General features: G+C 43.9%; 1 protein-coding gene across 3 annotated transcripts in view; it reads left to right on the top strand.

Moving 5' to 3' along the window:
- The first annotated feature begins 232 nt into the window (after nt 1-232).
- Nucleotides 233-24138, top strand: part of SLC9A9 (solute carrier family 9 member A9) — a 1256356-nt gene continuing 1232450 nt past the window's right edge. For all 3 annotated transcript variants that reach the window (XM_077290810.1, XM_077290809.1, XM_077290811.1), the window contains exons 1-2: nt 233-588; nt 16254-16456. In XM_077290810.1, the coding sequence (XP_077146925.1) occupies nt 414-588; nt 16254-16456 (378 nt within the window). In that variant the 5' untranslated portion in view covers nt 233-413. The remainder of the gene's footprint in view (nt 589-16253; nt 16457-24138) is intronic.

The following is a 24138-nucleotide window of genomic DNA, read 5'->3' as shown; positions in this document are numbered from 1 at the left end:
GTATACAAGAGTTCTGAAAGTGTAATGGGGCGGTAGGGGTTAATTATCCCGCCACAGTGAGTGCAGGACGAGAAGTTGTGGAAGTGCTGAGCACTGAGCTCAGTGAGCTGCAGTCAGTCGCAGCTGTCCATGACACAGCAGCGGCCGTGTGCCGGGGAACCATCACCTTGGCGCTCTCTACCTGGCGTGTAACTGAGCAGCATCCTCAGCTGTGGGCGTTGTAGTCCTCGGGCAGCCACAGCCGCTATATAACGAGCCGGCAATCAGCGGGCTGTAAACTACAACTCCCAGCATGCGTAGCGCTGCGGCGGAGCCAGTGATACAGCCGTGTAGCCCCTCCTCGGGTGCAGCCGCTATGTGACACTTAGATGTCAGATGAGCTCTTTATAAAGTAGCGCTGGCAGCGGGCGGACATGGGGCACAGCAGGGCATCGGGCTCCTCCAGGGCGCTGGAGTTCTTCCAGCATCAGGGGGCACTGGAGCTGCTCGTCTTCAACTTTCTCCTCATCCTGACGATCCTGACCATCTGGCTCTTTAAGAACCGTCGCTTCAGGTTTCTGCATGAGACAGGCGGGGCCATGGTGTATGGTGAGTGGCAGCTGGCAGCCCTGTGCACGGCCAGTGATGGTCCTGGGTGCATGGCATGCTGCAGTGTCCAGCACTCCATAGGTTAATAATGTCAGTGCAGGGCAGACAGGAAGAAAGCCCGGAGCTGCCATCCTGCTTCCTATGTCAGGGGGGCTGCGCATGGCGTGCACTGCACTGTGCAGCGATCACTGGGCTCTCAGTGGCCCATACTGGGAGCCAGAACTTCTGCCACAACTGATGACTTCATGTTGAAGGGATCACCAGTCTCTGCAAATTATATCCCTTTAAAGGGTACTTTCTTACCTATTAGTCGCCCACCTAGTGTTCAGCTGAGCACCGTGCCCCTCATTACTGATCTGATACCCTCGGAGAGCGATGGAAGCGGGGTCTGGACTTGCTGTAAGCCGTGCACCGCTTGTTCCATGTTCTGAGGAGCGCTGCTCTGTACCGGGGGCGCCGCTCTGTACCGGGGGCGCCGCTCTGTAGCGGGGGCGCTGCTCTGTACCGGGGGTGCCATTCTGTATTGGCGCCGCCGTTCTGTACCGAGGGGTTCCGCTCTGTACCGGGGGCGCCGATCTGTACCGGGGGTGCCATTCTGTATTGGCGCCGCCGTTCTGTACCGAGGGGTTCCGCTCTGTAGCGGGGGCGCTGCTCTGTACCTGGGGCACCGATCTGTAGCGGAGGCGCTGCTCTGTAGCGGAGGCGCTTATCTGTACCGGGGGCATCGCTCTGCATTGGGGGTCGCTGCTGTACCGGGGAGCCGAACTGTACGGGGGCGCCCATCTGTACTGGGGGCACCATGCCCAGACAAACACCCCGGATCGTTCACTCATTACATGGTTGGTATAGTGTAAGGTCCTGGGCACATGGCCGTGTTACAGCTGGTATGGGATGTAATGGTGTCCATAGTGATGACCCTCTGACCACCCATCCCTCCGATGTCCTGTCCGTATGTCCCGTGTGTGGTGTGCACCTCGTGTATAGCCATGAGGTGACAATCCGCCAGACCTTCGCCTCATGAACGCTTGGGACCCTTTTCATTATTGCTTTTCCTCCGGCTTCTTGGTGTGAACACTCTCAATTACTGACTTTTTGATTTGTAGATAATGTAAACAAGTTGCTCCTTTTATAAAGTTGTTGTCCGGGGCTATAACACTGATGGCCGATCCTTGGCATAAGTCATCAGTGTCTGATTGGAGAGGGTGGGACCCCTGGCACCCCCCGCCGATCAGCTATTCCCAGGGTCGGCAGCCAGAACTGCTAAACAACACAACTGTGGACTTCATCAGTATGTGGTCGCGGCCATTATTCTGTCCGCAGCTGAGCAGTTCTGGCTGCCGACATTGGGAACAGCTGGTCTGTGGTGGTGCTGAGTGTCGCACCCCACCAATCAGACACTGATGACTTGTCCTAAGGATCGGACAATGTTAAAGTCCCCGACAACAACTTTAAAGTTGTCTGTTGATTAGTTAATTTTCTATTTATTTTCTGTGGCTTTTCCAGATGTTTTCAGCTGATTCATCAATTGCGACTTTTATATAAAGCCACAAAATCTGGCACACATATCCTTCAGCCTCCCCCTCCCCCACGGACAGATTTTATACATACCAGTTATTGGTGTACAATTTTTGTGAAACGTATGACTTTTTACAATAGAAAGTCACAAAATAGATCCTTGATCAAGGAATAACAGCATTTTTTATTTTTGCGCACAACTTATGAAGTACCTATGCCATTTGGAAGAACTTTGACACAAAAAAGGCAGGGAATACCTCAAGACACATGATGGACCTGTCTTTCAGATACTTGAGTTTGAGGCTGCTGTCACACTAGCAGTATTTGGTCAGTATTTTACATCAGTATTTGTAAGCCAAAACCAGGAGTGGAACAATTAGAGGAAAAGTATAATAGAAACATCTGCACCACTTCTGCATTTATCACCCACTCCTGGTTTTGGCTTACACATACTGATGTAAAATACTGACCAAATACTGCTAGTGTGACGGCAGCCTGACTCAGACCAGAAATAATTCCTGCATGGAGTTTCCAGGATACTCTTGTGCCCATTCTCTTATCTCTTCCACTCAAAAAAAAAAATTATCTTCCTGTTCCACTGGTCCCAGTGTGTATGGTGGAAACGGGGACATTAGTCACATTGGGAGTGCCATCACACATGGATGACAGTGGTGCTGTCGTATTCCTTGTCCATTCCTGGTAGGAGCACGTGTACTGATCTGCGTGGCCCATCTGTAGGGGCTCGCAGGCGTTGTAGCATTGTGGCCGGTAGAGTCCCACAAAAGGCAACGTTGGATCGAAGCCAGAAGCTTTAGGGTTCTCTTCATTACAGTGTGGCATCGTTTGGTGCGGTGGAGCAGCGGCCATGTCATATACAAGGTCCCCATGTCAATCTAATCCCAGACTCCCAAACTCTCCTACTAAACCTTAATTTCTACATACAGTTACATGCACTTGTGGCTTGTTCTCTTTTTTTTTTTTTTTTTTTTTCAGTCCAAAGTGTCAGGTTGCTGCCGACAAGCTTATGGAAATATTTGATGTCTTTATTTTCTGGGTGGCATTGTACAATGTGCTTCCCTACAATCTAGTTAGTGTGCTGCCACATGTATATTTTTCTGGATAGGCTGTGTGTCATAGTGGAACCCGATGAGGAAGCCGCTGCTGGCGCACACTGATAAGACTTCCTAATTTGTGACCGTTGTGACTGCCACGGTGCCAAAGCTGGATGATAACACTCTTCACATTGACAAAGCTGCAGTATGTCTCAAGTGTCACTCCTGAATACCTCCCTACTTCACTATACTCTGGATCCTTCACTGTTCTTCCTGTAGTTAGGGCCCCTGATTAATTTACTTTATATTTTGATAGATTGGACATTTCTGAATGCAGCGATACAAAAAGTGTATTTATATTGTTTTATTTCCAATGGGGCAAATGGGGGTGATTTGATCTTTTTTTTTAATTATTTAATTTATTTATTTTTTTTAACTTTTTATTCTTACTTTTTACATGGTTCAATAGTTCCCTTTAGGGCTCTGTTCCATTTGCGAGAAACACGTCCGTGTCTCGCATGTGAAAGCCCTGCTCTGGCGCCGGCACTTTGGAGCGGAGCGTGCAGCTCCATGTGTTGCTATGCGGCCGCACGCTCCGCTCTGGAGTGCCGGCGCCACAGCTTGGTTTTCACATGAGAGACACGGACGTTTATCTCGCAAGTGGAAAAGAGCCCTTGGGTATGCACCCACGATCAGGAATTGCTGCGGGTTTGATTTTGTGTATTTATGCAATGTCAAACCGGCAGCAGCCAGATGTTACAGCATAGTGGATGGGATTTCTAGAAGTATCAGTCCGCTATGCGTGCACAGATGCCCGCGGCTCACTTGCAGAGACGGACATGTGGCGCGTCTCTCAGGACCGCAGCATGTCAATTTCTCTTGTGGAGACTAGTCTTCGCAACAGAAATTTAAGCAATAGATTTTATTCAATGCGGTGAATCCGCACGGTTCAGTGAGCAGATGCAAATTTACCTGCATTCAATAGCTGGCAGCGCTTTGGACGCAGCGAACATACTCTGCATCCAATGTGCTGCTACTTCCGGATTGTGGGCACATAGCCTTTGGAGACTTGAAGCTGCGACCATCTGATCAGCTCTGCTATGCTTAGCAAAAATCACAGCGAATTTTTTCGAGTCCCTGCTTATTCGGCAAGCTTACCGAATAAACGCTTCCCGAATAAGCTGCAGTGGGAACCCGGATACCTGGAGCGCTCCCGATAATCACCTGTTCGGCGCCGCAGCTGCTTGTGTCACGGCTGTCTGTCATAACACACAGGCTCTCCATGCATGTGCTGTGACAGTGACACAGCCGTGACATATGCAGCTGCGGAGCTTAACAGCTGATTATCGGGAGCGCTCCAGGTATCCGGGTTCCTGCTGTAGCTTATTCGGTAAGCACTATAGCTTGCTGAATAAGGAGGGAGACAAATATATTTGCTCAGCTCTAGTCATGACAACCCATCACAATCACGTGACAGGGGCGCCGATGAGATCCACCCTCCTGTGTGACCGTCCATGAAAATTATGGCATCTGAGGGAGGTCAGGTTTTTTCATGGACCCGAAACTCGTATAAAAATCAGACATGTCTCCGAGATTTTACAGTGGTCTGATCCAGGAACGGTCACAGACATGTGAATCACCTCATAAACTGTCTCTGGTACAAGTGGCATCTGTGAAACCATGGACCGCACTCGTACGCGAGACTCACATGTCTGAATGAGGCCTCACTGATGGAGGTAGGAGACCCTAGGTGATATTACATCTGTCATTAGTTACCGATAGATAGTTTTACAGGATTCTGGAGCACAGTGACATTTTCTTTTCTGGCATTTTAATATTTGTGCATCTTCCTTTTTGTGATTAGTTTTATCAGTGTGACTTTAGGCGTCTTCGTGAACTGATCCCCTTGTCTGATATATTTCTCGACAACTGTCAGCAATGACTAATAAACTTGTTAATTATTGAGCACGGGCAGCATCGCATGTGACTGTCCTATACATTATCTCACAGGGTAGTTTATTTTAGAAGCATATTGATTTCATTCACAGCTCAGCTTTTCCGCCACTTACAGGAAATGCAAAATTCACTACTTGGTCTAATAGTTGCAGCTTCGTGCGGTTTTGACTTATTTCATTGCTTGTGCTGACTGCTGCTGTTTCTTGTTCTTGTTAATATCTGTTGTCTGTTCCTTGCGTAACACTAAGGGTATGTGTCCACGTTCAGGATTGCATCAGGATTTGGCCAGGATTTTTCATCAGTATTTGTAAGCCAAAACCAGGAGTGGAACAATTAGAGGAAAAGTGTAATAGAAACATATGCACCACTTCTGCATTTATCACCCTCTCCTGGTTTTGGCTTACAAATACTGATGAAAAATCCTGACCAAATCCTGATGCAATCCTGAACGTGGACACATACCCTAAGGGTATGTGTCCACGTTCAGGAAACGCTGCGTTTTTGACGCAGCGCTGAGCCGCAGCATCAGAAACACAGCGTCCAGATGTTACAGCATAGTGGAGGGGATTTAATGAAATCCCGTCTCCACTGTGCATTAAAAAAAACGCACATGCGGTGTGTTTTTTCAGAACGCAGCATGTTGCTACAATGAGCAAAACACGCAGGAACACCGCAGGTGACCTGCCAGTGACCTCAGGTGCATTTTTGGTCAGGATTTTACCTGCATAAAATCCTGACCAAAGCCTGAAGCAAACCTGAACGTGGACACATACCCTAAGGCTATGTTCACATGTTGCGTTTTTGCAGGATTATTTTCCTAGTTTTTTTTTTTAATGCACATTTTAAGCTGTGTTTCACAGTACCAGCAAAGTCTGAGATTTTAGAAATCTCATACAAACCCCTTGGTTTTTTCCTGACTGTTTTATCTTAAGAGCTTGATTTTTGTAAAATGCAGCATGTCGCTTCTTTCAGCGTTTTTGCAGGGTTTTACACTCATTGAGTAGTGCAAAAACGCTGCAAATACGCAGGTATCAGGGTTTACTGCGGTTTTGGTACCAAAACCTGATGAAATTGAATGATATATATATTTTAGCACTGCCCCAGGCTGTGTGCACACGTTGCAGATTTTTTGCGCTTTTTCGCTATAAAAAGGGGAAAAACGCATACATTATGCATTAAGAATGCATTCTGCAATTTTTGTGCACATGATGTGTTTTGTCCGAAAAAAACGCATTGCGGTAAAAAAGCGCAGCATGTTCATTAATTTTGTAGATTTCCCACTATATTATTGCATTAGGAACCTCCGGAAAAATCCGCAAAAAAAACGCACCAAAAACGCATGTGGATTTCTCGCAGAAAATGTCCTGTTTTCCTCAGGAAATTTCTGCAAGTAATCCTGAACGTGTGCACTTAAAGTAAAAGTCTTGTAAAACGGGATCTTGTGTTTAAACAACCCTTAGCTACGTGAAAAGCCTCCAAAGAGTTGAGGGTCGTGGGGGAAAAAAAAGAAACTAGTTCTTTCAATGAGAAACTGGTCTCTTTACTTGTTGTCACTGTATGGGCTATGCGGCATGTGACTGCTGCAGCCAATCACTAGTCACAGCAGTGATGTATCACACTGATGTGGGGCCATCGGGGGTTGTATATGTATATACAGTGTGTATGTATATATATATATATATACATACATACATACATACATACATACATACATACATACATACATACATACATACATACATACATACATACATACTGTGTGTGTGTGTCTACAACCACTGCCAGAGAGTATACAATTGGGAGTAGAAAATTCCCCAGGTCAGTCACTAAAATGTCATTGGTCACAGTGGCGCAGATGCAGGAAGCATGAAGACCAACGAGGGGCGCAGTATATTTTCTATCGGCCTTTTTTCTTTTTTTTTTTTTCTTTTTTTTTAATCCGTGGCATACATCCTTTTAACCACTACTCTGAGATATGGAATTTTCTGTTGGAAGATCCCCAGGTTGCAATCCCTGCATAGCCATAGATTGGTCACAGCATAACCTGAAACAGATCCAAGGGTCGAGACCGGGAACAGTCAGTATGCTGAGCATGAAATAGGAATGTAATCAGGAACGCTGCCAAGAGTTCAGGCAAAGAATCCAGAGGACAAGACATCAGCAAAATCCTGCAATCTGGCTAGGTCCGGATCAATCAGGAGTCAATATCACCATAAATATAACAATAAATTGAATTATAATACTTTATGTTATTTATTGACATCTCCAAAACTACCCAGCTTAAATAAATCCTGACCTCTGTGGCGGGGGGCTACATTTTTAAATAATCTATATTTGGAAATGATAAATGTGTTTGCATTTTAGGTCTAGTAGTTAAGAGCTAAAAGGTTATAATAGACTCTAGAGGCTTCGTAAGTGGCCTGAAAGGCTTGTTCTGTGCTTGGTTTATTGATTGCTGTGCATCATGGTAACTGCCGGTGATGTGTTGCAAAGTCCTGATAATATAGACGTGAGGTGTAACGCAATGTCCTTAGTCCGATCATGTATGAATATAAACCATGAGAGGTCGGTCATTTCTGCCATGTATATCACAAAATCTTTTATATACCCAATAACATAAAAATATCACTAAATTCTGAAAGAGATGATAAATATCTAAAACAATGGGACTATCACTAAGTGGACACATATCTCCATCCAATGCCTCATCCTTTCCAAGAAATGGAAAATTATCACGATTGAAGTCGATAGAAAAGCATCTGACATTAAACGTAAAATCAAGAGGACACTGGATAGAAAAACAGCTCAATTCCGAGTGGAGCACAAAAAAACAGCTCAGTTTCCCCTGTGTGGTTGGCACAGGATAATGCACATTTTGCCTCATTCACAAGAACTTACACCCATTACTATACTTTTACTGTATGTTCTACCCATGAAAAACACAGGACACGCATGTGGCTCACAGGCGTCTGAATGAGGCCTTAGGATGTGACCATGGAGCTCCGTGTTGTGAACTGCTGATCATTTCCCTCAGTACAAAAGTTATTGGTTCCCTTGTGGCACTATAATACTACAGGAAAGCCGTGACTGAGCTTACTGCCAAGGACTATGCCCATATTCCGGGCGTTACTGCAGCATGTGGACATGGCGGCCATCTTCTTGCTGTAACTATGGACTTGGCATGTTAACAAACTGAACTATGCTCAGATAAAGAATTTTGCCTGGTATCTTTGTAATGTTCTTTTTTTTATTCTGGGATAGCCATGTTAATAAGAACGATACAACGCCCATAGACTGGAGAAGAGAACCGACTGCTTACGCTTCACTTTTCATGGATCCTTTCCCTATGTGAAAGGCGTTTTATGCAGAATTCATCTGTCCATGTTTCACTGGCCATGTAGGGCCACAATGCCCAGCCCAGCCACACACGGATGACAAGTGAGAAAGAAAATCTTTCTGTCTGTCTTTCTTTTTTTATTTTTTATTATTATTATATATATATATATATTCTACTAGTATGAGTCTACCCCAAAGGACAGGCTGACAATATCAGACTGGCAGGGGTCTGACTCTTGGCATTGATCAGGACAGACTATCAATTTTGCAGTCCTGGAGAAGGTACAGTAAATTATAGCTTTGTTGGATGTACACTTTTTTTATTTTTTTTATTATATAGGATCTGCTTATCAAAAATAGACTTAAACAAGTTGTTCACTACTTGGACAATTTCTTCTCAAACCCCACACTTGACCTTGATAAGATAATAAAGCTTATACCTTTCCATGCTGACGCCATTCCAGAGGTGTCGCCACTCGTTCCTGGGGCTCCTGTGCTGTTGTTGTGACATGTGACCTCGGTGCCCAATCAGCGCTGGTGTCTGTGTCCCCGCCTCCTGTCAAAATGAAGAGGAAGTGAGAAAGCTGCTGCAGCTCGAACTTCCTTTTCATGTTTGATTTGTCCAAAGGCGGGGACAGTGACGTTAGCGCTGATTGGGCACTGAGGTCGCATGTCACAACAAAAGCACGAGAGTCTCGGGACCGCGAGCGCTGACACCGCTGGGATGGCACCGGAGGTGAGTATAGGTTTTTTCATTTACTTTATCGGTTCCAAACATTTAGATCAAGAAGGGGTTGTCCAAGTACTGGACAACCCCTTTAATTAATCTTTATATCTTTGCAAATAGTGGGAACTGAATGTATCAGAAATGTTTTCCCTTCTCCTTTCTATGCTTTTCCATGGGGTGGTAAGGAAGCAGTCGTAGCCAGGCCCTGGAGCCTTAAAGCCCCTCTGCCCCAGATCATGAATAACACATGGTGGGTTAGTGGGTTATGGATTCTTTGTTGGGGTCTAGGAGCTTTAAATCACTTGTACCAAATATAGAAGGTTTGATAGGAAATACATAATTGAACGTTGGGGGTCCTGCAGCAGAGCTGTGTCAGATTGGAACATGTGCACAACCACTCCATTAGTTTTCCATGGGACTGCTGGAAATGGATGAGTACAGCGCAGTATAACACAGTCCCACAGAGCATGATTGGTGGGAGGTGCACATGCTCAACCTCTGCTCCGTCCTTGGCATCATTGGGAGTCCCAATGGTTGGACCACATCCGTCAATAAGGGATAACTTACACAGTAGGCGCAACGCCTTTACGTAACATCCCTGTAAACACCATTTACAAGTATTATTATAATTACATAAGCATTGTAATAATCTTATTTGCATTTACATGAAAAAATTGGGATTTGATAGAGGAATAAGGAGGAGGAAATGGAAAATTATCCTGGGGGGGCTACACAGATTCTTAATCTTGTCATGATGGACAATGGCCCAGACTTATTACTTTACCGTTACCCTACCACACTGTCCGCACCGTGTGTGTCTGCTACCTGCCGTGGCACATGTGAGCATTGCTTCCTCCATGTTGGGGGCCGAAGCTTTTCCACCTGACCAGTTATGTCCAAACTGTGAAGGAGAAGTGCATTATCTGATGTTCCTGTGTCCATACTGTATCCTGCCCACATAAGTAGGGGAACATTAAGCCCCGCTACCTCTCTGAGCACTATATCTCCGGAGCCGCCAGCATCTCCTCTTCAGATTGTCATCGTGAAGGGTATGGACCTGCGCCAGATGACTGTGAGAACTGTACCAGGGAGCAGCAGGAGGCGTCTTTAGCCGCGCTAAGTGATTGTGGCAGCAGGACTGCTCTTTCTCCACAATTATCAGCTCTCAGTGTCATATCTCATTTGTGACTGATTTGGAATGAAACACAGCACGAAGCAGAAGTGTCCCTGTCCGCCGGCGGATTACAAAACAAGGAGCACATTATTAGCACATTTATTTTTATAGTGTGTCGATAAAGGAGGCAGACAAAGCAAAAGCTATCAAGGCCTGCGCTACTCTATAGGCTAAAGCCATAGTAATCAGTGTAATGACTCCATAGGAGGAAAATGCCAACTGTACCAGGGGTACTGACTGTGGTAGAGAACATTATCTAGTGGATCAGTAGACGCATGAAGTCATTGGTAGAGCTGGAAATACAGAAAGTCCCCCCCAACAGGGCAACCGGAAATGGGTTTATTTAACCCCATGGCAGTAGAGAGCATTCTGTATTATTTTGGAGGATATTTGTATAGATTGCGTTATTAGAGATTTTTATTATTAGTATTTTATTGGATTAGTATAACAAAACATCACTTTTATATTTGTCTGAGTTACTTTGAAGAGACATATCACAGTTCTAGAAGTGCAGTGTTTATCGGGCTGTCCTTCTGGAGATGACCGGCAGGTTACAATCCAGACTGCTGTAATCTAATCTTCTCACCAGTAGCCAGGACTTTTCCAGCTCATTTGATTTTTCTCATGCACAACAAACTGACCGATTTTCATCAGTCCTTGGATCAAATCTTCATCAGATAATTAATGCATAAAGATCACAGAGCGTTTTTTGATCCTAATCAATACATGTAATCCTAAGTAAACCAAGGCTGTCAAAAAATCCTCACTAACAATTCTGTAAAGTTTACAAAATATCTTTTATTTATACAATCATATTATTTACAACCATAACAATTTTAGTCCATCAGAATAATCAGATTTAAAAGGGAGAGCAAGCAGGCAGCAATACTAGACCATGGAAAGCGATGGGAGGTACACAATGCAAATACATAAAGGCCTCCAGATACTCATTTTATGACATTCTCAGTTGTCCATAAAGTGCATAGTGCATAATAATCAGCAACGAATATGTACAGTGCCTACAAGTAGTATTCAACCCCCTGCAGATTTAGCAGGTTTACACATTTAGAATTAACTTGGCTTTGTGACATTTGGACTGTAGATCAGCCTGGAAGTGTGAAATGCACTGCAGCAAAAAAGAATGTTATTTCTTTGTTTATTATTTTTTTTTAAATTGTGAAAAGTCTTTTCAGAGGGTCATTTATTATTCAACCCCTCAACCCACCAGAATTCTGTTTGGTTCCCCTAAAGTATTAAGGGCTGTCCCACACGTCCAGATAATTCCGGTACCGGAATAAATCAGTACCAGAGTTATCCGTGTCCGTGTGCCTGGGAACTCACGTAGGCCATACGTGCGGCACACGTGTGCCGCCCGTATGGCGAGTGGGTACCACACGGAGCGTGTGGTACCCACGCGTGTGGTACCCTGCATCGCGCTGAAGCCGCGATTCATATGTTCCCTGCAGCAGCGTTTGCTGCAGAGAAAATATGAAGAATAGTGTTTAAAATAAAGATCTATGTGTCCGCCGCCCCCCCCACCCCCTGTGCGCCCTCCCCGCTGGTCTGAAAATACTTACCCGCCTCCCTCGCTGCTTTCTGGTCTGGCCGCGGCTTCTAGTGGTCACGTGGGGCCGATCATTTACAGTCATGAATATGTGGCTCCACCTCCCATAGGGGCGGAGCCGACTATTCATGATTGTAAATGATCGGCCCCACGTGATCGCATACAGTGGAAGCCGCGGCCAGACCAGGAAGCAGCGAGGGAGGCGGGTAAGTATTTTCAGACCAGCGGGGGGGCGCACAGGGGGTGGGGGGGGGGCGGCGGACACATAGATCTTTATTTTAAACACTATTCTTCATATTTTCTCTGCAGCAAACGCTGCTGGAGAGAAGATATGAATCGCGGCTTCAGCACCAGTGGGGGGGACAGCGCTTACTGTAGCGCTGTCTCCTGCACGCACACGGACCCCAGACGGAGAATGTCCGTGTGAGGTGCGTGTTTTACACGGACCCATTGACTCTATTGGGTCCGTGTAATCCGTGCGCTCCCACGAACACTGACATGTCTCCGTGTTTGGCACACGGAGACACGGTCCGCAAAAAATCAATGACATCTGAACAGATGCATTGATTTTTATGGGTCTACGTGTGTCAGTGTCTCCGGTACGTGAGGAAACTGTCACCTCACGTACCGGAGCCACTGACGTGTGAAACCGGCCTAAGAAGTAGTTCAGGCACAAAGAACAATGAGCTTCACATGTTTGGATTAATTATCTCTTTTTCCAGCCTTCTCTGACTATTTAAGACCCTCCCCAAACTTGGGAACAGCACTCAAACATGGTCAACATGGGAAAGACAAAGGAGCATTCCAAGGCCATCAGAGACAAGATCGTGGAGGGTCACAAGGCTGGCAAGGGGTACAAAACCCTTTCCAAGGAGTTGGGCCTACCTGTCTCCACTGTTGGGAGCATCATCCGGAAGTGGAAGGCTTATGGAACTACTGTTAGCCTTCCACGGCCTGGACAGCCTTTGAAAGTTTCCTCCCGTGCCAAGGCCAGGCTTGTCCGAAGAGTCAAGGCTAACCCAAGGACAACAAGGAAGGAGCTCCGGGAAGATCTCATGGCAGTGGGGACATTGGTTTCAGTCAATACCATAAGTAACGTACTCCACCGCAATGGTCTCCGTTCCAGACGAGCCCGTAAGGTACCTTTACTTTCAAAGCGTCATGTCAAGGCTCGTCTACAGTTTGCTCATGATCACTTGGAGGACTCTGAGACTGACTGTTTCAAGGTTCTCTGGTCTGATGAGACCAAGATCGAGATCTTTGGTGCCAACCACACACGTGACGTTTGGAGACTGGATGGCACTGCATACGACCCCAAGAATACCATCCCTACAGTCAAGCATGGTGGTGGCAGCATCATGTTGTGGGGCTGTTTCTCAGCCAAGGGGCCTGGCCATCTGGTCCGCATCCATGAAAAGATGGATAGCACGGCCTACCTGGAGATTTTGGCCAAGAACCTCCACTCCTCCATCAAGGATCTTAAGATGGGTCGTCATTTCATCTTCCAACAAGACAACGTCCCAAAGCACACAGCCAAGAAAACCAAGGCCTGGTTCCAGAGGCAAAAAATCAAGGTGTTGCAGTGGCCTAGTCGTCTCCTGACCTTAACCCAATTGAAAACTTGTGGAAGGAGCTCAAGATTAAAGTCCACATGAGACACCCAAAGAACCAAGATAACTTGGAGAAGATCTGCATGGAGGAGTGGGCCAAGATAACTCCAGAGACCTGTGCCGGCCTGATCAGGTCTTATAAAAGACGATTATTAGCTGTAATTGCAAACAAAGGTTATTCCACAAAATATTAAACCTAGAGGTTGAATAATTATTGACCCACACTTTTATGTTTAAAATTTATAAAAATGTAACAGCAACAAAACTTTTTGGTTTGTAAGATTTATGCATCTGTTAATAAATCCTGCTCTTGTTTGAAGTTTGAAGGCTCTAACTTATTTGCATCTTATTAAACCTGCTAAATCTGCAGGGGGTTGAATACTACTTGTAGGCACTGTATACTGGAATACCCCCGTGAATTGCAAGGAAGTAGGGCAGGGAAAACAAGAGGTTTGCTTCAAAATCCAAATAATAGTCACTAATTCAGTAAAGATCCAAAACTCACTAACATTGTATTAAAAGCAAAAACCTCCAGATCCACTTACCCATACTAGTGCCCGCCCAATGCGCTGGTGCCCCGACGCGCGTTTCGCTGTTGCTGCTTCGTTTATTTTGTAAACTTTACAGAATTGTTAGTGAGGATTTTTTGACAACCTTGGTTTACTTAGGATTACATGTTTTGATTAGGATCAAAAAACTCTCTGTGGTCTTTATGCATTAATTATTGGATTTTTGAGAGGATCCCGTCTTTCCCCTTTCCCCCTTGTTCCCTTCCTTTGGGATATTGGGAATATGTATTACATTTCTCATTGGTTCCGGTATGTTTTCATCTTCATCAGAGTTTGGTCCGTGTGTCAGGTTTTAACTTTGGTTTGTCAGCAGCTTTTGGGCTCATTCAGACGTTAGTGATTTTTCTTATTAAAAAATAAATGGTCCAAATTCCATCATTGTTTTTTTTTTTTTTTTTTTTTTATAAGAGTTTGGTACGTGCATCAGTTTTTACCATTAGCTTGGTCAGTTTTTATCTGGTCGGAAAAAAAAAAAAAAAAAAAAAAGTTGGCATTGTCTCCATCTACTCCTATCTCACAGTTTGTGAAAGACGAACAGCACAAGGTTGGCACCTGTAGACCTGTAGACTTGCAAGGGTGAGTTTTATTTGTGATATTTAATCGTCGGACATGTTTCCATGATTTGTCTGTACACGGCCATGTTATCAGCCATATAGTCTATAATAGGTATGGGATCTATTTGTGAAAAACTGACATCTGATTGCGCCCTTTAAGGTTTACATAGCTAAGAGTTTATCAGGTAGTTGCTAACTACCAGCCTGTTGTGCCCAGCACAGATCTCTGCCAGCTCAGAGCAGTCACTGACCACTCTTGCCGGTGCTTCTGTGTCTTCCACTGACGTCACGTCAACAGATCAGCGACTTCTCTTGCACTCTGCTGAGTTGACAGGGCGTTGCTTCCAATGTCATGATGATTTACAGCCAACTCCCCTCTTCATAACTGTGGGAAGCCAGCTCTCAATCAGCATGACGTCGGCAGTCCCACCGCATCGACAGAGCTCCTTTGTTGACGTGGAACAGTTGAGTTACCGGCTTGATCGGTTGATGACCACTCTGAGGCAGCGCTGGATAGAAGAGGCATGTCGTTGCTAATTAGTTAGCAACTACCCGCCTGTTAGATTTTATGGCTCATAGTAAACAATAATTTAGCCCTTGATAATCGTTCTAAATGGTTTATCCCTTAACTAATCATTGTTATGTTCTAGATACAGCTTTTCTAACCCCCCCAGAGACAACTGATTAGAGCCACTTCTGGCCATATTTTTCTCGTAGAGAACTTTGGGAAAAAAAGTAGTATTCAAATAAATGGCCACACATGTAATGGATAGATGCATCAGGTCAGCCAGTGTCAGCCTTGGTTACAGAGCAGTCTTAGTTCTAGCTTGTGATTCTGAGGTGGGACTCCCCTCTATCAAATTGATATGTCCATATAAGCATGTTCGTGAAACAACTGTTTAAATTATTATTATTATTATTATTATTCTCATCTCCAACAATTACGGGATATCCAGTGGGATATGCTGCTGGGATGCGTATCCTTGTCCTGCGATATCCGAAGAGGAGAGGTGTGCAGACAGCGATCTATATTTGTATGCAAGTTCTTAAAATTGTGTGCTCCTGTACAAGTGAGTAGAGAGCCGTTGATGCATGGCCACCTCTGTTGTGCGCAATGAAGACCTTACTTGAGATAGATGTAATTACAGCACCATAGTGAGTCCCACATCTATCACACATTTGTGAGATATCCTCTAGATATGGTATAAATGTTCACGATAAAGCAACCATTTAAATTCAATGATCATTTTACTCTGGCGGTAATGTGGCAGCACAGTGGCTCAGTGGTTAGCACTGTAGCTTCGCATCGCTGGGGTCCTGGTTAAAATCCCACCAAGGACAACATCTGCAATGAGTTTGTACGTTCTCGCCGTGTTTGCGTGGGTTTCCTCCCGCACTCCATATGCATACTGTTTGGCTAGGGATGGGAGCTGATTCTCTTTTCTGTACAGCTTTATCTAATGCCTCCCTGCCCTCAGTTTTATTTGTTCTTTTCTTTTCTTCATACAGTTGCTTTTAGTGAGAATATTTAGGTTGCTAGAATATTGCAGCAACCTTAATATAAAAAAAAAAGATTATGAACACCACTATTCTTTGTTTTACTTGCAGGTTTGGTGATGGGATTGATAATACGTTATGCCACAAAATCGCACGAAGAGGAGGATGGGGCCGTCTATGCCTGTGAGAGCTTGAAGAGCAACCCTACAACCCTTCTTATTAATATCACACACCATGTTTATCAGTATGAATATCGGGGAGAAATCAGCAAGCACAACATCTATAACGACCAAGGAAATGCCATTCTACAAAAGGTACTGGTACGGGAAGGTCCGCGCCATAACCTCTTACTGGGGAGGTAATGTATGGCTGTACATTTCTCCTTCAGCAGGAAACTCATGTGGGGCTAAGTCCACCCATGTCACCCAGAAGGGAAGGATGGAAGTATAGGACCACTGTCCATGCCCCATGTCCCTTTTATTAATAGATTTTGGTCTTAAGTTGTAAACTGCATACAAGTCTACTTCAGTATATGAAAGGGAAGAGGTATGCATTGTCAAGCATTGTTGTGTTTTTGTGCATACTTTTAATGTCGTGATCTTCAACGTTTGGCTCTTCAACTTTTCCAAACTACGACTCCCAGCTTGCATTGACAGACTTTAAGAGGCAGTACATGTTCGGAGTCGGTCACGGAGATCCAGGATTGAGGACACTGTTTTTAGCAAAAAAAATTGGTCAAAATTACTTTTGAAGAAATATGTTATGGGATATAAAATACTGCATATACTTGAGCATAAGCCGAGATTTTCAGCCCATTTTTTTTTTAGGCTGAAAGTGCCCCTCTCTGCTTATACTCAAGTCATTGTCCCAGGGGTCGGCAGGGGAGGGGGAGCAGCAGGAGTGGCGGCTCTCACATCATACTCACCTGCTCCTGGTGCGTCTCTGCACGTCCCTGCTTCTCCGATTGTCTCCGGCGCCGGCAGCTTGTTCCTGTGTTCAGCGGTCGAGTGGTACCGCTCATTAAAGTAATGAATATGGACGCGACTCCACTCCCATAGACGTGGAGCGCATATTCATTACTTTAATGAGCGGTACCATGTGACCGCTGAACACAGGAACAAGCTGCTGGCGCGGGAGACCATCGGAGAAGCAAGGACGTGCAGATCGTGCCATGGCGGTGAACCATGCGATATTCACCTGTTCCCGTTCCACCGCGGGCTCTGTCTTCAGCGTCCTCTGGCTGTGACGTTCAGGTCAGAGGGCGCAATGATGTGGTTAGTGCGCGCTCTCTGCCTGAACAGTCACTGCAGAGACCCGGAAGACACAGCGGTGCGAGGCGGTGGAACGGGGACAGGTGAATATTGCAAGTGCAGGGGGCCTGAGCCAGCGGTGACTTTGGCACCTGGCCCACATAGTGCGCCGGTGTCCCCGCCTGCTCAGGACAAGAGGTGAGCATGTCATTTTTATTTTTTAATCGCTGCAGCGGCATATGGGGCATATTATTCTACTAGATGGTGGCCCGATTCTAACGCATCCGGTATTCTAGAATATGCATGTCCACGTAGTATATTGCCCAGTGACGTAGTATATTGCCCAGTGACGTAGTATATTGCCCAGTGACGTAGTATACAGCGCAGAGCCACGTAGTATATTGCACAGCGACGTAGTATACAGCACAGAGCCACGTAGTATATTGCCCAGCCACGTATGTCACAGGTTAAAAAATAAAAAATAAACATATACTCACCTTCCGAGGGGCCCCTTGTAGTTCTGTCGCCTGTGTTCGGTTCAGGCGGCAGCTTCCGGTCCGAGAGTGTGATGACGTCGCGGTCACATGACTGTGACGTCATGGCAGGTCCTTGTCACACACCAACCTTAGCACCGGAACCTGCTGCTTGCATGGACCGGTCACCGGAGCGTCGGACAGGCGGCGGAAGGTGAGTATATAATGATTTGTTATTTTTTTTTATTATTATTTTTAACATTAGATGTTTTTACTGTTGAGGCTGCATAGGCTGCCTCAATAGTAAAAATGTGGTCACACAGGGTTAATAGCGGCGGTAACGGAGTGAGTTACCCGCGGCATAACGCGGTCCGTTACCGCTGGCATTAACTCTGTGTGAGCCGTGACTGCGGGGAGTATGGAGCGGGCGCTGGGCAGTGACTACAGGGGAGTAGGGAGGGACTAATCGGACTGTGCCTGTCGCTGATTGGTCGCGGCAGCCATGACAGGCAGCTGGCGAGACCAATCAGCGAATGAATATCCGTGACGGAAGTTGCCGACAGAAAGACGGACGTACCCCTTAGACAATTATATATATATAGATGGAGCATTTTATGGGGCCATCAACTTTTATGGAGCATTATATGGGGCATAATATTCTATGTAGCATCTTATGGGGCAATCATTAACCTTTATGCAGCGTTATATGGGGCATATTTTAATATGGAGCATCTTATGGGGCCCATGATTAACTTTATGGGGCATTATATCGGGCGTATTTTGTATGGAGCATCTTATGGGGCCATCATTAACCTTTTATGCAGTATTATATGGGGCATATTTTTTGTATGGAGCATCTTATGGGGCCAGCATGAACTTCATGGAGCATTATATGGGGCGTGTTTTGTATGGATTATCTTAAGGGTCCCATCATGAACTGTACGGGTCATTATATGGGGCTCCTGATTCAATATGGATATTCAAAAACACTTAACCTACTGATGTCTCAATTAATTTTACTTTTATTGGTATCTATTTTTATTTTTGAAATTTACCAGTAGCTGCTGCATTTCTCACCCTAGGCTTATACTCGAGTCATTAAGTTTTCCCAGTTTTTTTGCAGCAAAATTAGGGGTCTCGGCTTATACTTGGGTCGGCTTATACTCGAGTATATACTGTAACTAAAAACTTTCTTTCCAATTCATAATTTAATTAATAACAATTACTTCAAGAAGGATCCTAATATTTAATTTTTTTCACAAGTGGAAAATTAACATCTAGGGGCTGTTTGATAAAAGTCAAAAAGTAAATTGTGAAATTTAATTAAAAAAATAAAAGCTTTCATCTGTCTGAATGTTACAGTTATATGAAAAGTTTGGGCACCCCTATTAATCTTAAGCTTAATGTTTTATAAAAAATTAAATAGTTTTTTTTGCAACAGCTATTTCAGTTTCATGTATCTAATAACTGTTGGACACAGTCATGTTTCTGCCTTGAAATGAGGTTTATTGTACTAACAGAAAATGTGCAATCTGCATTCAAACAAAATTTGACAGGTGCATAAGTATGGGCACCCTTATCATTTTCTTGTTTTAAATACTCCTACCTACTTTTTACTGACTTACTAAAGCACTTTTTTAGTTTTGTAACCTCATTGAGCTTTGAACTTCATAGCCAGGTGTATGCAATCATGAGAAAAGCTACTTAAAGTGGCCACTTGCAAGTTGTTCTCCTGTTTGAATCTCCTCTGAAGAGTGGCATCATGGGCTCCTCAAAACAACTGTCAAATGATCTGAAAACAAAGATTATTCAACATAGTTATTCAGGGGAAGGATACAAAAAGCTGCCTCAGAGATTTAACCTGTCAATTTCCACTGTGAGGAACATAGTAAGGAAATGGAAGAACACAGGTACAGTTCTTGTTAAGGCCAGAAGTGGCAGGCCAAGAAAAACATCAGAAAGGCAGAGAAGAAGAATGGTGAGATCAGAGCTGCAGCATCAACTTGCTGCAGATGGTGTCACTGTGCATCGGTCAACTATACAACGCACTTTGCACAAGGAGAAGCTGTATGGGAGAGTGATGCGAAAGAAGCCGTTTCTGCAATCACGCCACAAACCGAGTCAGCTGAGGTATTCCAAAGCACATTTGGAGAAGCCAATTTCTTTTTGGAAGAAGGTCCTGTGGACTGATGAAACCAAGATTGAGTTGTTTGGTCATACAAAAAGGCGTTATGCATGGCGGCCAAAAAACACAGCATTCCAAGAAAAACACTTGCTACCCACAGTAAAATTTGGTGGAGGTTCCATCATGCTTTGGGGCTGTGTGGCCAATGCCGGCACCGGGAATCTTGTTAAAGTTGAGGGACGCATGGATTCCTCTCAGTATCAGCAGATTCTTGATAATAATGTTCAGGAATCAGTGACAAAGTTGAAGTTACGCTGGAGGTGGATCTTTCAGCAAGACAATGATCCAAAACACCGCTCCAAATCTACTCAGGCATTCATGCAGAGGAACAATTACACTGTTCTGGAATGGCCATCCCAGTCCCCAGACCTGAGTATCATTGAACATCTGTGGGATCATTTAAAGAGGGCTGTCCATGCTTGGCGACCATCAAACTTAACTGAACTGGAATTGTTTTGTAAAGAGGAATGGTCAAAAATACCTTCATCCAGGATCCAGGAACTCATTAATAGCTACAGGAAGCGACTACAGGCTGTTATTTTTGCAAAAGGAGGATCTACAAAATATTAATGTCACTTTTCTGGTGAGGTGCCCATACTTATGCACCTGTCAAATTTTGTTTGAATGCAGATTGCACATTTTCTATTAGTACAATAAACCTCATTTCAAGGCAGAAACATTACTGTGTCCAACAGTTATTAGATATATGAAACTGAAATAGCTGTTGCAAAAAAAAACATTTTTATAAAACATTAAGCTTAAGATTAATAGGGGTGCCCAAACTTTTTCATATAACTGTATCAATCTGTTTCAAAAAACTAAAAGACTTGTCTGGAACAGCCTGGGCATATATTAGTAATTCATACTGTTTTAGGCTTCTTAAAGGGAACCTGTCACCCCCCCCCCCCCAAGGCGTTTGTAACTAAAAGAGCCACCTTGTGCAGCACTAATGCTGCATCCTGACAAGGTGGCTCTTTTAGTTCGGGTCCCTGGCACTGCTGCAATAATCGCTTTTGAAATTTGTTCCTCATACCGTGAAATCGCCAGGGGGGCAGGTCTTTCCCCCGAATCCAGACACCTCCGCGATAATTTTAGCAGTGCCAGGGACCCGAACTAAAAGAGCCAGCTTGTCAGAATGTAGCACTACTGCTGCACAAGTTGTTTCTTTTGGTTCCAAAGCCTGGGGGGGGGGTGACAGGTTCCCTTTAAAGTACGCAACTCTTTTATATAAATGATTTTGGTCAAGATTCTAAAGATGGAGATGGCTACATGAGGTTCCATTTGACTCTATAGCAATGCCAGAGCTGTAGTTCTTCCAATATGTATAAAAATGGAATAATGAAGTACAGAACTGCAGATAATATTTAGAGAGAAAATAAACAAACATGGGAGAGAAGACTCTGTAAGGGGCACATAAGGTCTTTTGTTCCTTGGTGCCAGCTGGAGAGTTGTAAGAGAGTAGTCAGACAATGTCATATTTGTGAGAATACAGTTACTGAATGGACAGTATAAAAATGGGAATCTTAGAGATATTGTGACAGTTTGTCGTCCATGTAAACCGCAGCACTATTTATGCCATAGCTGGGCAAAATTGAGCAGAACACAAGAGCTTGGCAGTTTTGCATTTTTTGCAAACAGAAAAAAAAAATCAAAATTTCACTAATAAACATGAAATGGTCAAAATATAAAAAGGGTTGTCCCATAAATAAACATATGATGACTTATCGCTAGTTGATAAATGTATGATCGCTGGGGGCCAGACTCCTGATTCCCACGCCAGTTATGCAGCAGGGTTCGCAATGTCCCCTTTAGGACTCACTCACAACTCGGACAAGTTCTATATGATGTTGTATAGCATCGCACTTGGACCAATGTTAATCATAGAATATTTGAGTTGGAAGGAACCTCCAGGGTCATTGTGTCCAACCCCCTGCTCAATGCAGGATTCACTAAACCATCGCAGACAAATTTCTGTTCAGCCTCTGTTTGAAGACTTCCATTGAAAGAGAACTCGGCACCTCTTGTGGCAGCCTGTTCCACTCATTGATCACCCTCACTGTCAAAAAGTTTTTTTCTAATATCTAATCTGTATCTTCTCCCTTTCACTTTCATTCCATTTCTTCTCTGGTTTCCATGTGCAAATTAGAATAATGATATCCCTCTACAATGTGATATCCCTTCAGACATTTGTAGACCGCTATTAAGTCTCCTCTTAGCCTTCATTTTTGCAAGCTAAACATTACCAGATCCTTTAACCGTTCCTCATAGGACATACCTTGCAGTCTGTTCACCATTCTGGTCGCTCTTCTCAGAACTTGCTCCAGTGTGTTGATGTGTTTTGTTTTAAATTTGGTGCCCAGAAATGGACACAGTATTCCAGATGAGGCCTGACCAAGGAGTGGTAGAGGGGGGATAATTGCTTCACGTGATCTGGACTCTATCTATGCTTCTCTTAATACATCCAAGAAATATGTTTGCCTTTTTTGCTGCTTCATCACACTGTTGACTCATGTGCAGTCTGTGATCTATTAGTATACCTAAGTCTTTTTCACACGTGCTGTTGCTTAGTTCTATTCCTTCCATTCTATAGATGTAATTTTAATTTTTCTTGGCCAGATGTAGTATCTTGCATTTCTCCCTGTTAAATACCAATCTATTAGTCGCTGCCCATTGTTCAAGCTTATCTTGATCCTCCTGAATCCTTTCTCTGTCTTCTCTAGTGTTAGCTATCCATCCTAGCTTTGCATCATCTGCAAATTTGATTAGTTTACCTTCAGTTCCCTTATGTAGGTCATTTATAAAAATGTTGAACAATACTGGGCCTAGGACAGAGCCTTGTGGTTTCCCACTTGAAACACTTTTCCAGTTGGATGTGTAACCAATTATTACCACTTTTTGAGTACTATTACTGAGCCAGTTATGAATCCACCTAACCGTAGCCTTGTCAATCCCATACTTGGTAATTTTTTCTAAAAGTATCTCATGCTATCCTTAGTCAAATTATTTGCTGAAGTCTAGATCTACTATATCTACCGCATTTTCCTGATCCACCCAGTCAGTGATTCGATTGTAGAAGGAAATTAGATTAGTCTCTGGTTAATTGCTGTATTCTTATCCAAGTACTTGCATACATGCTGTTTAATAATTTGTTCAAATATATTTCCTGATATAGAAGTAAGATTCACTGGCCTTTAATTCCTTTCTCCATTTTCTTTCTTTTTTTTAAGATAGGGACAACAAATTTAAATTATCTAAGTGTTCCCTCACCATCTCTCTGTTTATAGATAGTGTGGATTCTTTTATTCCTTCGATTGCACCATAAAGATCAGTTGATGTTACAATTGCTTTCTTAGAGAACACAGAAGGAAAATAGGAATTTAAAAGTTCGGCCTTCTCAACATCATTTTTGACTACTTCACCCTTTTCATTCTGTAAAAATTCTATAGCATCTTTTGACTTTTCGTTTTACATACCACCCAAAATAATTTTTTACTGCTTTTGGTCTTCCTTCCAAGCCTTACTTCATTACTGGCTTTAGCTCTTCTAACACTTGGCATTCCCTGCAAACAGCGTTATATTCTTCTTTTGATATGATCCCCTCTTTCAATTTCATATACATTTCTTTTTTCCTTTTAAACAAATATTTAAGCTCTGTGTTCATCCACCCCGGTGTCTTTAAATGCTTAAAATTCTTCATTCTTTTTGGGATTGTTACCGATTGTGCCCTGAGAATTTCATTTAGCAAAATCTCCCATCCTTCTTGGACATTTCTGTCCTGTAGAACATCCAGCCATTGGACTTTTCCTATACTCTTTCTGAGTCCATTAAAATATGTATTTCTGAAGTCCAACCTTAAAGCCTGAGTCGCCGCTGGTCTTCCTCCTCTTAAAATCCAAAATTTGAGGATATCATGATCTCTACCTCATAAATTCTCAGCCACCTTTACTTCCTAAACCATTTCCTCCCTGTTGGTAAGAATTAGGTCCAAGATGGAAGATCCTCTTGATCTCTGTTCTACCTTTTGAAAGATAATCAATGGGTCCGTACTGATGACCGATGTTGTTTTGTTTTTTTTTTTACTGAATCTG

The sequence above is a fragment of the Ranitomeya variabilis genome, chromosome 2 (genome assembly GCF_051348905.1).
Source record: "Ranitomeya variabilis isolate aRanVar5 chromosome 2, aRanVar5.hap1, whole genome shotgun sequence".
In the NCBI taxonomy this organism is placed as follows: domain Eukaryota; kingdom Metazoa; phylum Chordata; class Amphibia; order Anura; family Dendrobatidae; genus Ranitomeya; species Ranitomeya variabilis.
The sequence above is the reverse complement of the archived record's forward strand: the minus strand, read 5'-3'. Positions and strand labels throughout refer to the sequence as shown.